General features: G+C 33.0%; 1 protein-coding gene across 2 annotated transcripts; it reads left to right on the top strand.

The window, feature by feature from the left end:
• The first annotated feature begins 12,891 nt into the window (after nucleotides 1-12,891).
• LOC106719647 (ubiquitin carboxyl-terminal hydrolase 1) lies at nucleotides 12,892-19,500 on the top strand. Of its 2 annotated transcripts, XM_045678899.1 has the most exons (10): nucleotides 12,892-13,026; nucleotides 13,133-13,405; nucleotides 13,784-13,952; nucleotides 14,085-14,292; nucleotides 14,880-15,030; nucleotides 16,199-16,316; nucleotides 16,544-16,752; nucleotides 17,492-17,655; nucleotides 18,099-18,301; nucleotides 18,826-19,500. In XM_045678899.1, the coding sequence occupies exons 2-10, from the start codon at nucleotides 13,144-13,146 to the stop codon at nucleotides 19,187-19,189; spliced, it is 1,848 nt and encodes a 615-aa protein (XP_045534855.1). In that variant the 5' UTR covers nucleotides 12,892-13,026; nucleotides 13,133-13,143; the 3' UTR covers nucleotides 19,190-19,500. The 2 variants fall into 2 exon arrangements, with proteins under 2 accessions (XP_045534855.1, XP_045534856.1); XM_045678900.1 differs by lacking the exon at nucleotides 12,892-13,026 and having other exon boundaries at nucleotides 13,121-13,405.
• Nucleotides 19,501-19,994: the final 494 nt, after the last annotated feature.

Raw genomic sequence — 19,994 nt, 5'->3', positions numbered from 1 at the left:
TCTGACCTGAACAATACATCCAGTGTAGTTCTCAGCTACCGACGATGTGCAATGCATTATGTCGAAACATATTGTTATCGCAGTTTTATCAAAGGAAATGAAAGAGATAAAGGTATATTTAAATCTTACAATTACAAAGTGATTTATATTTGTATACATAAATAAAAAATAGGAAGGAAATCAAGCCATCCATTCTATTCAAAATAAATCGTCATTTAATGACGCACTAAAAAATGCAAGTAGACGTTGATTAAAAATAAATAACATAAAATTTTAAATTTAAAATACATTACACATTAACCGTGTTTATTTTGTGGTTCATTCTTGAACGACAAATACAGAGCACCTTCACCTATGGATTCTCCGGTGGCGGTTGAATTGAAGCAGAAATTGATTCGTCCCTTTTCAAACGGGAAGATATTGGGAAAATCCACCAAGTTTATTGAAATGTTCGCCAAAGTGTACCTCCGCTGAAGTAGATAATATTGTTTAGATATAATATTGTTCAACAAGTTGACTTGAAGTAAGCTCAAAGTAAGTGTCTAACGGTCGAATACTGAAACGAATCTTAAAGTAAGTGTGGCTTACAATTTGACGGAGGTGAAAATCTCAATGGAATTTTGAAGTTTTACCGTGGCCTTAACATATAAGACACTGTTCATATTTAAATGTCATTTCAGTAGACGGCCGTAAAACTCTATCACTATTAATTTTTATTTGTGGCAGGATATTCACGACAATAGATAAATGGCGGGGTTCGAACAACCACGGCATCGCATGTCTGTACCCTTAAACATTAGGCTATTGGCGCCACAAAAATTATTAAAACAAATTATTCTAGAATTGATTCTTGCGGCGACAAGTGCCGAAACGTATAGCTGAAAAATAAGTTTGAAGACAAGATCTTAGTGCGTACATGACCTTATACTTACAGCTTGAATAGGACAAGCGACACCCAACGCGGCTGCCACTTTGCCAATGTAAAGATCTTGGTCTAAGAAGTCGCACAGCTTATAGTGGAACTCGATGAACGATCGCTTGTACACGTTACGACGGAACTCATAAAAGAAGATGTGGGCCTAAGTGTTAAATAAGATTAACAGAAAACATAAACATAAGTGTGACATGATTAAGTAAGGAATAACTAACGACTCAAACCATATTGGTCAATTTAAAAAACGAAAACCTGATATGCCGACTCCACATAGAGCAAGATATAAGTAGAAAGATAATAAATAAGCCAAATTTTCTAAATCGTACTATGAAACTAATAATACTACATCGGAACTAGATTTGTTTTGTTCATATGAGTATCGTGACCTCCTTCTTCACAGAAAAAAAATCACTGAAAGGCGAACAAGATGCTTTTACAGTAATAGAGCTCGTATCAACAACATCTGTTGCACGAATTGACCGCCTCGAACGGTGTATACCACGACCACACAGAAGAAAGTCATGAAGTAGTTCATTTGATGAGTTACGTGCCATAGATCTAATTTTAGTCCTCTTCCCTTTCCTGTCCTTTGTAATAAGGAAAAGATGAACAGGGGAAATGGATTTTTCGGGGCAGCGCATGTAGATAGGAAGGGCATACCACTTTCTGTACTTGCACTGTTGATTAAAGGTAAGCAACACATTGACAACTTGTTGGGCTTTTCACTAATTTGTCGAAATCAGATCGCCGCTTGTTCGTTTTCCAACTCAGAATACAAAAAATGCTAGTCTAATTATTTAAACATAATACGTACCGATACGTTATTGTTAACGATATACGTTGTTTCAAACTCTAAATTACCGAGGTATTCACTTCGTCTTCCATATCTAGTTACGTTTGAAAATGCAAATTTAACGTATTTTGGATTATAACTCACTATATATGATCTTTCGAAGGTCACCTTTAAAGTCTGTAAAAAAATATAATTAGACAAGAATTACAATTATATTTTATTACAAGTAATAATTACAATATACAGTTTTAAAGAAACCCACACAATAATATCAATAACATAATTTGTTTTAATTTTATTCTTATACTTACAAATATGTTAATACTACATAAAATAATAATACACAACTTAATAATCCACGACATTGTAAAGTCAACAGGTCATAGAATATTACAGTTCAAAGTCAAACGACGAATAACCTTACTAACATAAATAATAAGTAATACGTTTTAAATGTACAATAATACAAAATGAAGGGAAATTGAGTAACAATAATTTTGTAACATGATACGAATCTAAATATCTTTATTTATTGTGCGTACACTTCTAATGTCGTTTTAATTTGAACAACGCAGGTAATTCTGGATAATGTAACTGTTATTGCGTAAATAATTATCCTTAAAATTACGTTACAAACTCAAATTCGAAATTTAAATTTTTAAATCATCAAGCGTTGGAACAGAATAGACAATCAAGCCTGTGACCCAAAGGAGATGACGGGTTTCCATTTGGCGCGATCCAAACACATCTATCTTTTACACCCATACATATAGACATACATCTCTGAAACTGCTATGAGATGAATGAGAAGGATGACTGTATTCTATACAAGTGTTGCGACAATGAAAACCCACAGTAAGATAGATGCTTCCGGCACGAACTGCGGCCTATGGTAATAAGTTTAGCCGCATGTGGGTCGGCTTATCTTGCGCAATAAATTGTCTTGTCCCTCTCGCGACACATTTGCGCCCCTTTGTTAATGTATTCACTTTTAGAAAATTTTTGTTGATATTTTAACATTGCAAGTAATTAAATTATTAAAACTAGTTTTCTGTTAACGTGAGTTTCCACTGCTGAAAAACTTTTAGTAAAACATTTTGTCGTCTTTTTCATTTTAAAGAGATATACGATTAAGAGAGGGGACATGTATTACAGGGTACTAAATTTTTGATCTAATCTGAAAGTAATAGATTAAATATTCAACCCAGAGATAATCTTTACAAAATCTCAATATTCAAAGTTCATTAATCCAAGAATATTCGATTAAAATTTCGGCGCTTCGAGCAACTGCTCCGGATTATAAACAGAAGCAATTAAACTTTTTATTCGATTTGTTTTACAATTTGAAGTTATAACATAAATAATTTAAAGTATATATTAGTCAGATATAATAGCGTACTCCATAAATATTTAAAAAAAAAAAAAACATAAACAAAGACACGAAACATACTGTCAGTAGCAAACTGAAGGCCTAACACGAATATTTGTGATAACGTTTTCGTAACGTAATCGATTACATTTTAATTAAAATTTAACGGGCGTAAAGTACACCAACAAATCTCACACTAATTTTGACATATTAAGTCGATGATGTTACAAAGGAGCGTGTCGCGAATATTCTTGCTAGGCTCTCTGCTACGACACTGCTACGCCGTAGTATTTATTGGATGTCTCGTTCGCATAATATCTACGCTGTAGCAAAATGCAACGTGAGATAAAAGATCAAAACTTATGGAAAAGATAACATTTATACGATAAAAAAAAATCAAAACCATCGTAAAATAACATAGTTTTAAATTGTCATTAAAAACCTCACCTAAAATTAAATATATTATGTAAATAAAGACTCAAACGTTACTAAACATATAGAAAACTGTTAGTACATACATTGAAATTAATATTTTATTCATAACATAAAATATATATTTGTATATACGTCAGAAATATGAGTTTAAAACCTATCGGTTTCGAAAGCCTTTTATTGACGCTGTCATATATCACTTTTAGTAGTGGAAAGAATCTAATAATAGTACTTTTATTGGAGTTGGCTCAGCTATTTGAGCTCTCAATATAAATGTCCGGCACATCGGGCAAGCTAAACGCATTTCCAACATACTAGACTCTATCACAAATAAACGGAATAATACTGTCTTTAATACAATTTGTCATGATATGAAAAGTCATGACATAGTTCAAATTTAATATATAATTTTGCTAGTTACAAATCATAAAATCCATTAATATATATAAATCTTATTTAAAAATTGAGTTTCTTTATTTCACCACAACATTTTGGTCACCAGCGTTTAAAAACATTTGAAGCATTATTTTTAAAAGTACTTTGAGGCAGCTTCATTCTATTTTAATTAAAAAGTTGTTCCAGATGAGATTTATTTCAGTTTATTGTTTGTTTTTAAATAGCCTGAGGTAAGAAAACTATTTAATTACAGTTGAAGCAGAAACGAGATATTATTTCAAGACGTTGTTTGTGTTTACAGTATTAAAAATAACTATTTTTGCCTGATAGGAGATTTTTCACTAGTATGTACGTGTATGGTGATCTGATGTATCCCAAAAGACTTAATTTAGTCGAATGATTTATTATTTATTATTTATTTATTTTGGAAAATTTACACTTACACAGTTATACTTTCAAATATTACATGCCCCGCAAAACTGCTTACGCAGTTTGACTGCAGGTCACTCGCTTTACATTACTTAAATGGTTACAATGAATTTAACAAGTGTTTTTTTAATAATTGTTTAAATTTACCAAGTTTAGGCTCACGTCTTATGTCCTCAGGTAAACTGTTTAGTAAATATGGAACTCGTTTTTTTAACATTCTATCTCCATAGTAATTTTGTACCATGGGTATTTCAAATTTACCTTTGGACATAGACCTTGTGCCCGTTTTATGTTGCACCAAATTAGCGAATCGATCCTGTTTACTATGGTTATTTACAAGTAGAAGATATTTATGTTTCAGGCTAGCCGGTAAAATTTTACATATTTTATATAGTTTAGAGTAATCTCCTTTACATTGATTCTTTGTCTTTTTATTTACGAGTAATTTTAAAAATCTTATTTGCAATGATTCTATTTTATCTATGTATGTTTTAAATGTTAATCCATAGCAATCAAGAGCGTAACTTATTATGGAATCCACTAGTGCAAAATATAAACATTTTAGTATTGGCAATGGGACTTTAAAACTTAAGTGATAAAACTTTTCTAGTAGATATCATGTTTTAAATTCTTATGCGGGCTATAGAAGTACAATTAGTCGATTTTTTAATTAACCAGTAGTTTATGCATGTCGCTTAATACTGTACTAACTTTAAAAGGGCGTAAAAAGGCCCTCTTAACATATAAAGTAACACCTACATTCCAGTGTTGAAACTTACTTATTAAATGTAAAACGAAAAAAGTTTTTATATGTTCAAGAGTTTCTCAACTTGCAAAAATAATAAAAGGACTAATGATAAAGTGTCTTTAACATTGTGATCTTTTGGTGACAGTTTATTGTGGTCTTAGAAAGGCAATGATTTATGAATAACAAACACTTTTTTACATTAAAACATTAAGTTAATGTCATTTATCTCTACAAATGGATAGATTTCTTGGAAATAACAGCTATTGTTTCGTTCCAACTTAATCGCGCCCTTTGAGAAGTTCCTTATACTATTTATATTATTAGTTCGAATACTCACCACCGCTACCAACCACAACCGTCAGCGCCAAAATGGTTGAAATCAATTAAGCACAAAATAATACAGTTTATAGCCTGTTCATGTATAGAGGTCAGTATTTAGTGTACATTTTTAATTCTAAACTTACACTAAGGGGCTTAATTACTTAGTGCTGTACGCAATGTCGATTAAGGGTTACTTAAACACTTGCTTAGTGTATATTTTTCATACTAAATCTGACACTAAAGAATCCTTTAGCACTTTATAAGTGAATGCGACAGTAAGTGTAATTAAAATTTAAGAAAAGACTGCAACACATCTGCAATTCCTCGAGTGTTCTAGGGTTTACGCCTTATGTTACAAAAAAAAAGTGTAGTCGAGTTATCAAGTAATATATTACGTTTGAAATTGGATAGTGATGTGGTTAAAATGCTATTGGATAAAGTTGAGTACTTTATAAACCAATAGTTGGTGAAGTTGTGTGACCGGGTCGAGATATTATTAAAGTTTAAAACTATGTTCGTGCTTCATGTGTAAGGTCTTTAACTGGTGTATATTTCTCAATATATCTTACTTACATTCATTAATAATAATGTGTAAATTTAAAAAAAAAATCTAGTGACAATTCCACGTCAATCTTCATCTTGTTTATAAAAAACAAATTCGTAATACTAAAGGTTGACATACACGTATTTTCACTTAAGACATATAGTCAAGTATAGCCACATAACTTGGGAAAGCGAATTTTCTCAGTGACCTTGTATTGCCATGTCTCCCTATCCGAAAATACTCGGCAAAAAGAAGAAAAATTGGGTGAATCAACAAAATACAAACAATATTTACATAACTCAAATCAATAAAGTACGGAGTTGCGAGCAAAGCTTGTGTATTATAAATGTCAAACGATTTCCCTAACCCTTCTAAGCCCACTGGATAAAATGAAGGGTTGAAGGTCCCTTTGCCTGACGCTCCGTGTTACAAATTTAATTAATTCCTGGCAATTAACCGACGCACCATTGACACTAATCTTTCATGATCTTATGCAAATACCTTTTTACGTTTAAAAATCATAAAAAAAAATTTGTTAAAACTTAACGAGACCAACAGGATGAAAAAGAGGTCGATTTTACATTTTTTTATTTATAAAATTTTATCTGAATTGTAGCATCATCTCTATTCTACAAAACAAGTACGCGCGGTCAGTCATTATCATTGGAAGACGAAAAAAAAATTCCTTAAATTTTATCCATTCATCCTTTGTAACACTTATGAACCACCAAAAGATCTAGAATCCAGTAAGTATAAATCGATATTAAGTTTAAACAATAACTTTAACCCTTGTAATTTTATAAATGTACGTAATATCTATGTATAGGCTAACATTAAAGTAAACGGTCAGTAGCCATCGTTTACTGAATGTGCTGGGAGCTAATGCGGTTCGAATGGCGCCGGCCGCGCGACTGCGTGCTCGAGGAAATTGACTCGATTTATCCGCAAAATGACTTTCATATGACAACTTATTGGAAAAAGAAAGGGAAAGTAAAATTCAACATGAATTTTACGTCTTCCTAAAGCCTTGAATTTTATGTTATTTGAGGCAAAGTGGACAAGTATACTTTGATTTTATTGTTACGCGGGTTTTTAATAACCGTCGTAATAGAAAAAACCTTTGCACACTTGATGGAGTCATAGGCCGCGCACTCAAAAAAAACTGTTTTCATACGAATTAAGGCAAGATTAGGAATTCCTGATTCAGCCGGTCAACCGCCACGAAAGTTAGCAAAGTCGACATTGTTTTATTTAAACCAAACGTGATCAATGAAAAGTACTTAATCGATAAATTGAAGACTTCTTGCTAAAAAAATTAAGCAACCATAAAGATGCGACATACTGAGAAGCAAGTCACTTTAATAATAGATATGAAATAAGCGCTGGTTATGCCGATAATTTAGCGAACAAGTTTCATAATTCTAAAAAACTATTCTGAAATTACGAAAAAGACATTGTATTGTTAAAAGTATATCACACTGTTAAAATAAAAGCATAACGCTTTTTTAAGAAGTTTGTAGAGTTTTCGTAGTTCGCAGTAGAAAGTTGAACGAATTTATTCCAACCCATATAGACTAACAATATACCAGCTTTGGCTATAAAATTCTGAGAGCATTCTCAACTTTTCGAGAATCTCTGTTTAAAACCACATCAGAATAGCGTATCAAACTGAATCAAAAACTTAGTTTTATGTTGAAATCCGATTTGTAAAGAACTCTTTCCAATCGCGTCTCTTCCATTTTGCTCGGTTTTAAAAAGGATATCATAAAACAGGGAACGTACTCAGCGAGTTTAAAACTTTCCTTTGGCTTAAAAATCTTAAATTGGTTTAAAATTTTGTTGAAATTTAATGGAATCTTATGAAAATAATAACTACTCATTAATGTTTACATTTATACCAACTAGTGAAAGTCTATTGGTCGGAATTTGACCATAATTTAGAATCAGACCATAATTCACAGTGGTCAGCAACAACATCTATTGCAAGAATAGGCCGGCTCGGTGAAATACCGCGACCACACAGATGACATACGTAAGGTGGAAATAATTCCGCGTTTCGTCTGATGAGTGTGCGTGCTGGGGGCCTAATTTAGTCCTCCTTCCCTTCCAACCATTTTCTCATAAGGTAAGGGTTGGAAGGAGGAGTGGATTTTACGGAGGACGGAATCCATAGGAAGGGGAAATATTCTCTTTCAGTGCGTCCCCTCCGTCGATTAGAGGTAGGCAATGCATCTGAAATTACGGATGTCTATGGGCAGCCGTCGCTTCACTATTTTGGCGAATTCTTATGGCCGCTTGCTCGATTGCCATCTAATGATTAAAAAAAACAAAGGTTTTTTCATTATTTTTTTTTTGAAAATAGCTTTTCAAAGGGTACAATATTTTCGCTTTATGTATTAATAAATATACGCAAAATTATAATTGTCATCTTTCGTTTACATTTGCTTTCATTAAATAACTTGAGTGTATAACACTTTTACGCACTTACCACGTACAAGTTTCCTTCGAAAACTTTCGAAGATTCATTAAATCATCATCAAGCTGATACTAACATTGTATTAATGTCTAAATCTTTATATTTCCCGTAAATAAGAGTGCAAGAATGTGAATTAAATTAAATAAATCTACGATCGTAAATTGCTTGTGATTTACAACATTTTTAAGTAATTTAGTCACGTCTGTAAAAGAATAATTACATTCTATCAATTACCTCGAATAATGTCGATAGAAATAAATTAAATAAAAGAATCAAGAAAGCATTTAACAAAGAAAGAAGACATAATAATATTACATAAAGTCTGATTCAACGGAAATGAGAAATTAATACAAAGCTATCTAAACAATTTTACCTATTTAATGCAGTAATCACAGACTTATTAAATTCAGATGATGTTTAGTGAATCGATTTAAACATTAAAACTTTCGAAAATAAGTCCATAGATAATAAATTTCCTTTCAGCCATTGAGATGTTTACGTATAAATGCTCTTTTCCATTAAATCAAGTATATGTATGTAAAATAGATAAACTAAAAGTACATTTATTTGATTGTATGTTTACAACGTTCAACAAACAAAATTTTGAACGCTTGTGTAGCGTCTACTCACTGACATCTATAAACGAACTGGCTATGAGACATAGTATTTTGTGCCTATTTGATTTTCGGTGATGTGGATTCGAACTAATACTACGAGTAAAGATAGAATTAACTATCACGTAACATCAACAAGCGCGTTTAAATCGAGACGAAGCAAAAACTGTTATTTCCAAGCAATCACCTATCCATTTATAGAGATCAGTGCTTTTACTTCATTGTCACTACAGAGATTATTGTCATTTAAGTAGTGACTGAGAAGTTCAGTGACCCTTTTAATCCTGTCCCCGACTCCAAACATAAAATTACTGCAAACCCTCTCACTTAGACGTTTTGATGAGCCGTCAGTAAAAGCTAAGAGCAACTCTACATTTATTCAAGGCTGAAAAATAAGTTTGAATGATGTAGTAGAATAAACATGCAAATCGGTTGTTAAATAAATTTGTAATTTAGTTGTTTTTTTATTTTATGATTATAACAATTTTATAACCGGGTTTTAGTTATTTCCTCACTTTTATACTGTTTTAAGCCTCTTTGATGTAAAATTTTATATTGTTTAACACACCTTTGTAATGACTAACTTGATATGCACCATACTCCTCATTATACATTCTAATATGGAAGTAATAAATCTGCAAATAATTATTCTATGATTTAAATGAGAACACCCCACGTAAAATCCGGTCCAATGAATCGTGAAGCAGGGAACGTGCTCACCAAATCAATTAAATCGGTCCCAATCCAATTTGAATCCCGTTTTAAATTGCCGTATAATTTGTTACCTCATTTTCATATGTCGGAAGGGACGGTTCTCATTGGATACCAGATTATTACAATTTTTTTTCTGTTTTTGGTATATTTGCAAAGGTATCAGTGTACCAAGTTTTCTTGTCTCCTTTTACAAAACAAAGGAAACAACGCATCTACAACTTTTATTAAATAGGTTTTTAATTAAGCTAATGGTTTTGACTTTTCAGCTACAATACCTTAACCCCTTAAGCCCATAGTTTCCGCTTTAGTTAAAAGTGGGAGGTAAGAAAAGTGATAGTAGAATAAAAAATATTAAAAACATTTTGTCGACTAACGAAATGCACTTGATGCTGCTTCAATTTAACGATAAAACATAATTGGATGCAAATAAAAACAAAGTACTTCACATTTAAGAAAAGCGAATCACTATTATTTAAAAAAACATAACAATATTTCTAGTGTAATTAGATCGAAAAATCTGACGGAATTAGTTACATTTACCATACCTATATTTATCGAAAGCCGTTTTAATTTACAAAATGGACAAAAGCCGTGAGAATGAATAAAGCTTTACAGAGTTCCCTAGCTGTACTTTTACGAACCAGTTTTATTTCGTCTGTAATTTAAACAGAGCGTTGCGTCGTAAAATACGCTTAAATAAATCGAAACAGCAACCGTGCCCATAGGAATCTATCAATATTGAATCGCTTTGAATAATGTCATAAAATCAAAAACGAACCCGTACACTACGAATACAACGATAATATTAATATGTCATCCACATTTCTCACTTCAAAAGGTCATGTCAAGGTCAAGGTCATCATTCATTTTCAGATTTGATATTACTTTTTTTTTGTTTCAATGTTGGTTGGCGAATCCTTATAAAATTAAAACGAATAATTTTAAATCAAACTAGCTTTTACCCGCGACTCCGTCCGCGCGGAATAAAAAAAATGCACACAAGATAAAAAAGTTCCTATGTCCGTCTCCTAGTTCTAAGCTACCTCCTCATCAATTTTCAGCTAAATCAGTTCGACCGATCTTGAGTTATAAATAGTGTAAATAACACGACTTTCTTTTATATATATAGATGAAATAATAATTGGAGACCAACTTTAGGAAAACAATTACTAGATGTATAATTGAGTTTGCTACAAGTTGCTGATCAATTAAGTAATTTGGTGCATACAATTCAATCGTAAGCACGAATAACTGCAATATAATTATCTAATTAGGAGTTAATTCTCGCATCTTCGCAACATTGTTAATATTTTATCTAGTCTTTATATCTTTATGTAATTGTAGTATTAAAAAAACTTTTTGATTAAATTTATTCATCTTTTTAATAGGTTATCTCTTTTCTAATGTTATTAAACAGCTCAGTAAAACATATATGCACATATTTTTGATTGTCTCATTTTACATCTAGCTTTACAAACTTTAATGACTTCGAAATAAACTTTAATCTGCATTCATAAGTAAATTTACTCCATAATCATAAAATAGGTGTATTGTCTGCAGTAAATTGACAATATTATCTATACCTCTTAAAATATAAAGCACTTTATGAATATATTGTACAATTATTATTCACATGTTCAAATTTATTAAGATACTTTTGGAAATTTTATTGGCCACTAACCGTCAGTGTCAGAGACCTAATCTCTGTATAAAACATAAAGTCATATCCCTCATTATCTATAACTCTACAAAACATAGATAACAATATGTTTTAAACGGAGGTTTTGGTCTCAGAAACCCACGATGAGAAATTTACTTTTTTATGTTTATTTTTTCAGCTTAAATTGGTTTCTACATATATTTTGTATATTTTCGACAACGATTATCAATTAACTCACATGAAAGTCGCTTTAGTTAATATTAAATTGGAATAAAACATAATAGACAACGTTTCCTAACAACGCAACGTTACTTTGCGAATGACCACGGCTGTCGCATCACATAAGCAAACCGGTTGTTTTTTCAGATATAAAAAAACGATTAAATTAAAAATAAATGAAAGGCAGCGTTTAAAGTGAATTTATCGGTGTAAAAACCCGCTGGGAGTCTCAAGTCTATGCAGATTTGCATAATGTTAATTGACAGGGGCAGTCAACGCAGCTTTCGCTAGCTTCATGGAAAATTTTCTAGTATTAAATAAATAAACGTAAAATAAAAAACTTAGCTATACCACTCCATTTCATAAATATGATATAACGATGTGGTATCTTTATTTTACTCTTTAAGTTCTCTTCTGCCGAAATTTAGTCGTAATCATATATTTTTTTTAAATAAAAAAGGATGTGATACTGAATAAAATTTGGTTTCCGGTACACACATTTCTTCACTTATAGTCTGTCTTATACGGTATTCTGATATTTAACTCATCCAGGGGGCACTCGTGTAACAACCAATGCTGCTTCTACCACTGTTACAAAATACTACGGAAGAAAAATTACTTCTTCATGACGTTATGAGAGATGAAACATTATCTTTACTCCTTTAAATCAATAATTAAAGAGAATTTAACCACTATGTAACAATAACGACTTACCATTGGTTTCTGAGACCAAAATCTCTGTATAAAACATGTCGTCATTCTTATCCTTTTTTAGACAAAACAGAGAAAACAATAACGTTACAGTAATAGTATTGAACAGTTTTAACGGGGATTTTGGTCTCAGAAACTAACGATTAGATAAATATTTTTTGACTAATTAATCTTATTTTTATTCATATTCATTTTAATGTGCAACACCAAAAAGATAGTGGTGACATCTTCCGGTCGCCATTCGTTTCACATTTTGATTGGTTTATTTTAGTTAATCTTTACTTAAAGCAAAAAATATGTTAAATCATATTCATGCCTACGCCTAAGTGTAATTTTTTTAAGCATTTCTTTTTATACTCATATTTTAATGAATTGTTTATACCTTAAATTTTCCGAAAACCGTTTTTCACAACCACTATGTCTATGGATTGTCGTTCATACTTGGTTGCTACTTACTTACTCTTTGATTGACATAGCCCAGTAATTTTTTACACTCTTTGCCAGCAACCATTACACAATTTATGACGAATATGGCCGTCTATTACGAATGGGAATATTCGCGGTTATTTTGTCTCAATATTTGCTTAATTATCTAGTTTTTATAATTTTGATAACATTGTCTTACAGAATAGAATGTAAGTCAATGTGCGTAATAAAATCTTTCACGTAAGTATTTTAGATCAACTCTAAATGCCCCGACATCCTTGACCGATCTTATGTAGCGGAAAAGTTACCATTATTTTTTCTCCTAATTTAATAACATCTGTTACAGGTATCCTGAAGATGCCAGTTAATCCTGTATCAGGAACGAAAAAAGGTGTTGAAAAATCGAAATTTACACTATCCTTAAACAGGAATAATGCTACATATTTGAGCGACGAAAATAAAAAACCTGTGAATTCGAAAGGTATTTCTAGCTCTCTAAAAGTGTTCGACGACAATAAGGAGAATAAGCCCGTAAAGAGAGCACTAAACAGCACATATCTGAATACTTTGAATGCTGCGAAGAAGCTAAAACCATTAGTGGAAACTCCGAAATCTGCCGGTAAGTACACTACATCTATACGTAATTATTTGCCGATCAGAAAAGATATTATATTTACAAGGAAAATTTACAGCTAGAAAGTAACAATAATAAATACGATATAATTAACAAATAACTACTTACAAGTCTACACTTATAGTGTTGGTTTAACTAATTTATAAATCAGTACAAGAAATATGAAATATATCCATAATTACTGAAAATTAAACGATTCACTATTTAAAAAAGATGCAGGAAGAAAGAATTATTAACAACCCAGAGCCATAATTCTTCCTTCATGATGGTTTTATTCTGTCACCATAAATTTCTTGAATTACTGTATCTTGAATAACATCAACATACACTGTTTTAAATACTACATATATTGGCGTTTTTTAGATAGTGAGCTGATAGTATTAGAAAAGCCTATTGGCAGCGCTGCCATGTTGAATGGCCATCATCCTACAGACAATCAATATGGAGGAGGAACTCAGTGGAAGGCACCTATTGCCACTCTCTCTAACTTGGGGAATACTTGTTTTTTAAATAGTGTACTTTATACATTGAGGTAAGCATTTCTTTAAATTTTTATACATACTTTGTTTTAAAAAATTGTTAAAAATTTTGTTATTTTTTTTTAATTTCTGCCAAATTATTTAATTTATCAAGTTTGTGTAAATTAGTCAATGATCTATTCAAGGTATGCACCTCGGTTTCTCCACAATTTACACCATCTGGTATCAGATTTAGCAAGTGTGGAACAGAAATTAGGCAGCATTAGATTGAAGAGTTCCTCATTGGGTCGAAGTGCTGCTGGCTTAGCATCATCAGGGACCAGGTCATGGAGCAGTAAGGACTTACTGTCTTTAGGACAGTCTGAGAATAATGCTGGGAAAAGTAAAATACAGGTTAGTCTTATATAAATAGATAATAATAATAGAGATTCAAATATATCAGTTAAAAGTGGATATTTTATTTCAAACAGGGCATGGCATAGCAAAGTGAATCTTCTTTATGAACATCCCCTCCTCTATCCTAAAGATACTGTGAGACTGTCAATAGTCAATTATTTATGTTAGCAATTTCACATAGATGCTATGTTTCGCCAATTTGTACTAAAAGAAATCTCTATAGAAAGTAAATGTCACAACATAGGGGCAGGCTTGTTACTTGATGGTAACAAGTCTATTAATATATTTTTTTATTAATTTTGCTATTAGTTTGTCTGTTCTGTGTTAAAAATTGTAAGTAACACAATAAGTTTTATCTTGTATGATAAAAATGTTAACATATTTATTCTGTCAGAGTTGAGTGATGGATTTAAAAGTGGTTTTATCAGCACATCGGATGGTTTTGGATGAATTTGCTTATTAAGAATCAAGATTAGATAACTTGAACTATATTCTAAATGGAATTTATGTACTTGTATATAAATGATTGTATATATTGTACAGGATACTTTTATGTATTTAAAAATCTCTATTCAAAATTTAAGATTGCTACGGAAAAGCTACATGAAACCTATTTAAACCTTCGAGCAGCAGAGAGCAAATGCCTCAACAGTGGCTCGGGAGATGGAAGTCCTGAGCCATATGCTGCTGATGCCTTTCTTGCCGCACTTAGAGATGTTAATTCTACATTTGAAGGTAAGTTTTGAGGAAAATCTATATATCTAAGAAAGTTTTAAGGTTGTAAGGAAATAACTAGTTTCAGTCGTTCGCAAAACACATTCATAGAAGTAAATTATATACTCTCATACATATATATACTCTCTTATATCTATCTAAAAAATAGAATTTCATAGTTATAATTTTCATTAACCTTAATGCAATACAATATACAATTTTTTCTTACAAATCCCAATATTTTTTCGACATCATCTATAAGAAATAATATAAGGTTGCACAAATAGAAATAACCTATAACATTGACATTGCAAACTTCAAGCGTTGACAGAAGCCATATGAAATATCCACACATTACATAACTAAGTATCCGTTACTTGTATGCTTTGATAAAACGTCATACCAAGCATTAATGCTCACTTAAATTTAAGTAAATAAGCCAATAGAATCAATAGAAACCTTGACCTAAGTTATTCATAGCATGTTTAATAATAACTTAATGAAATTTACCTTAAAAATTCTGCCCTAGTGACAATATGCTAATTATTTGGCACATGCACCTAGAATAAGCAAAACTAGGCAATGTACAGAACATTGCGATTTTTAAATAAATAATCCAGAAGCTAGACATATATTGGCTACCTATATAGTCTACCTAATACCATATTACATAAAACTACTCCCTGTTAAATATTAGCCTAGTAATCTTTTCACTGAAGATTGGCGTGAAGTGAAAGTAATTCCGCGTTTTGTGTGATAAGTGCGTGCCGAAGGCTTACTTTTAATCCATCATCCTTCCCACCCTTATCTAATAAGGAAATGATGGGAAGAAGTGGATTTGGCGGAGTGGGCGCATAGGCAGGGGAAATATTCTCTTTCTGTATGTCCCCTCCTCCGTCGATTAAAGGTAGGAAACGCATCTACGATTGCGGATTTTTATGGGCAGTGATTGCTTCGTTATATCTGCGAATTCAGGTGGCCGCTTGCTCATTTGCCACCTGATATGAAAAAAAAACACACTCATCAGAAAAAACGCGGAATTACTTTTACCTTATAATATACCCATAATTCAAAAAGTATCCATACATTATAATTCAATAGATACCCTGCAAACTTGTTCCAATCCTTTGCTGTATGTTGACATCCTTTTTTCATAGATTTTTCATCTATAATTGTATGGATGTTTTAGGTAATCGTCAACAAGATGCCCACGAGCTATTGGTGTGCATTTTGGACAACATACGAGAAACTTGCCGCGCGCTCAGCGCTAGAGCTTCACGTCTTCAGATACATGAAAATGGAGACAGGTAATGTTGAGGAATAATATTAGTTTTCTATTCATACTAATGAGTTTACCACACTTTTTATTACATATCATTTTCTTGTCTCGGAAAAGAAATCTAAAAACAGTATTTTTTTATTTGAATTAATGTTTCTAAAGAAAAAAAACAATTAATCAAAGGACCGTGCATTTGAAATACCACTCAATAAGGTGTAATAAATATTATCCTAACGTCCAAAACATTGTTGACAGTAATGGATTGGGACGTCAGGCAGGGTTGGACTCTGACTCTGGTAAGCCGACGCTGGGCAATCTGAGGAAGTCATGGAAGAAGCGCAAGGAAGGGAAGGCGAACGAGAAGCGGCACTCCCCCATAGAGGAGCGGGCGCCCTCCCCCGCAGACCCTGAGAGGGAGGAGCGCTCTCGTCCAGGGTGGGATTTTGTCGCTGATGATTTTGAAGGTAGGAAAGAAAAAGTATATAAGAATATATCCTGAAATCTTATATATATAAAAGAAAGTCGTGTTAGTTACACTATTTATAACTGAAGATCGGTCGAACTGATTTAGCTGGAAATTGGTGGGCAGGTAGCTTAGAACTAGGAGACGGACATAGGAACTTTTTTATCTTGTGTGCATTTTTTTTATTCCGCGCGGACGGAGTCGCGGGTAAACGCTAGTAATTATTATTTTATTTGTGCGTGTTAAAAAAGTTTGCATAGATTTTTAGATTACATGAACTGAATATAGTAAAGTACGTCAAATACAGAAATGTAGATTAATTGTAAGAAAAATATAAAAAGTTCAAAAATTTAGTTTAATTTAAAAACATGATTAAAAAAAATATTGTTAACATTTTATAAAAGGTTAAATATTATGCACACTTTTGTAGGTATATTATCAACATTCTAGGAAACCTTATCTTTTGATTAAGATACAAGGTTATTTATTACATGACAATATTATAGGTACGTCTGTGTTTTTAGATTTTCGATTTACATATGTACATTTATCCGACGTTCTTACGGTGAAGGAAAACATCTTGCAACCTGCACATATCTGAGAAGAAATTAAATGATATGTGTGAAGTCAACATACACTGGGTCAGTGTGGTTGACTATGGCCTAGTCACCTCTAACTTGGGGTAGGTTCCAAGCCCCTCAATATGTCTCCATATAGTGAGCTGATGATGATAATTATAGGTACAATGGTGACGCGCACGATGTGCTTGGAGTGCGAGGCAGTGACGGAGAAGGCGCAGGCAGTGTGTGAGCTGTGTGTGCCTGTGGGGGACGACGATGCGCCCTCAGACGAGCCCTTCCGTGCAGCTTGCCTCTCCAGTGAATATCTCCGAGATCAGAATAAGGTTAATATTGTTTCTTGAACAATAAAATAAGTTATTCCCGTAACCTAGAGGGGTACTCCGAGACCACTAACTTCCATTACTACACACTCTTCGGTTTCGGATGCTCTAAATACCTACCTTTAGTATTTCATAAATGTGAAAGGTTTATGTATGTCTGGTACCACCCCAACTAACACTGCCACACATAACTGGTTATAGTAATGAAAGTAAATAGGGGAGATTTTTCATACATAATCTACACTAAGGGTCTATTCTAATGACCACTAAGTGACTCATTGTGACAGTAAGAAAACTAATTATGAAAACAAATTATTTGAAGCTCCAGTCAAATAAAACTGAGACAAACAAACCGTGAGATTTGTGTTGTCCCATAATGTAATCTTTATTTTGTCAGAGAGAATGAAAATGACACATGTATTTAGGCAAGTGTCATTGTATTGCAGTATTGGTGCGAGCGCTGCCTGCGGTATAATGAGGCTTGGCGCAGTGTGTCATACTCGCGACTGCCGCGGCTGCTGGTGCTGCAGCTGAAGCGCTTCAGCGGTGGCATGGAGAAGATCACTCGGCATGCACCCACACCACTCCTCATGCCTTGCTTCTGCGAGCCTTGCGCCGCGCGACCCCCTGACCGCCCGCCACATCACAGGTACATACTTAGCTCACCTGTTTACATTGGTACTGAAAGCATGCTTAAGGATTTTATATAGCCTTAAAGGGAACATTTACTTAATCTAATATATAAAATTCACGTGTCGCGGTGTTTGTGGTTAAACTCCTCTGAAACGGCTTGACCGATTCTCATGAAATTTTGTGAGCATATTCAGTAGGTCTGAGAATCGGCCAACATCTATTTTTCATAACCTTAGTTTTTTTTTACATTTAGTTTTTTTTAACTGCGCGCGGAGGGAGTCGCGGATGACAGCTAGTAATATTATAAATGAGAATGTTTAGATGGATGTATGGATGTTTGTTAGAAGGTATCTCCGGAACGGCTTAATGGATCTTGATTAAATTTGGCATAGATGTAGATCATAGACTGGAGGAAGACATAGGCTACTTATGCATATTAAGCTTTTTTAATGCCGTACGGAGTCGCGGGCGATAGCTATTTATATGTATATATATTTTAAAGCAAAGTTTTTGTTATAACATCAAATCAATGAATTGTAGGTACATTCTATGGGCGGTGATAATGCACTTGGGTCAGACGCTGACGGGCGGGCACTACGTGGCGTACGCTCGCGACAGCCCGGGAGAGGGACGCTGCGAGCGCGAGGTGGGAGGCGAGGGCGCGCCCCCCTCCTCCAGCTTCATGCGCACGCTGTTCAACCGCCCACGCCCAGCCCCGGGCTGCGCTGCCAAGGACTGCTGCGTGCCGCGCCCGAGACCTGACTCCTGCTGGCTCGCCTGCGACGATGACCTCGTCAAACCCATCTCGAATGAAGAATTCGAAGATCTTCTCTCCTCCGAACCTAAGATGAGATCCGCAGCAACACCTTATCTTCTCTTCTACGTTAAAAGCGAAGTCGGTTAGTGATTGTGATGTCAGTGATACTCAGTGCCCAGTCTGTGCTTCAAGTCGTGTGTATTTAATGGAAATTATATTTTGGTATATTACCAATATAAATGTGAAATTAGTGTTTGTGTGGCAGAGTTGAGTTTATGATATAGAACAACTTAAATACCAGTCGAGTTTATTTTTGTAGGTGTCATGAATGAAACTTCTGTCATATTGGAGTTCACTGTAGGAGAAATGAAGGTAACAATTGCTGTATCCATGTGATTCAGTTATATTACTTAAATTGTTCTAATATTACGAAAAAATGTTTAATATAAAAGAAATTGTAATGAACAACATGTCTGCTATTTAGTTTAAGCTATGTTATGTCAATTGAATGGAAATTTTGAGATTTAATCAGATTTTATGTAAACAAGATTACAAATATTTTTTAACGGTATCTATGATGAAAACATCTAAATAAAAATTTATAACATTTACCAAAAAAAAAATAGTACATGTTAATTTTTGTTTAATAAAAAAAAATACTATGAATTGAGGATATCATTTCAAAAATATATTGGGGTCCAATAGCAACAAATTTTCTAATACAAAAACACCACATACGCAATTTAAACGCTTTTTTACATAAAATCTCATAAAATAATTGAGACAGAAGTTAGTTTGACTCATAACATAATAATTCTTATGTTATTTGACATATTATGCTTAAAAAGACATATATAAAGTTGATCAGTGGCTGGTCTCTTATCAATGTAGAATGAATGGACATATAAAAAATAGTAAGCACGAGGAGTAGATATTATATATGTAAAATATA

The sequence above is a fragment of the Papilio machaon genome, chromosome 8 (assembly GCF_912999745.1).
Source record: "Papilio machaon chromosome 8, ilPapMach1.1, whole genome shotgun sequence".
NCBI classification, from domain to species: Eukaryota; Metazoa; Arthropoda; class Insecta; order Lepidoptera; family Papilionidae; genus Papilio; species Papilio machaon.
The sequence above is the reverse complement of the archived record's forward strand: the minus strand, read 5'-3'. Positions and strand labels throughout refer to the sequence as shown.

Bases quoted from the DNA above. Each gene is read 5' to 3' on its own strand.
- LOC106719647 (XM_045678899.1), top strand. From the start codon at position 13,144: ATGCCAGTTAATCCTGTATCAGGAACGAAAAAAGGTGTTGAAAAATCG. The intron at 14,293-14,879 runs GTTAGTCTTATA...TCAAAATTTAAG, and splicing joins CTGGGAAAAGTAAAATACAG to ATTGCTACGGAAAAGCTACA. The intron at 16,317-16,543 runs GTAATGTTGAGG...CATTGTTGACAG, and splicing joins ATACATGAAAATGGAGACAG to TAATGGATTGGGACGTCAGG.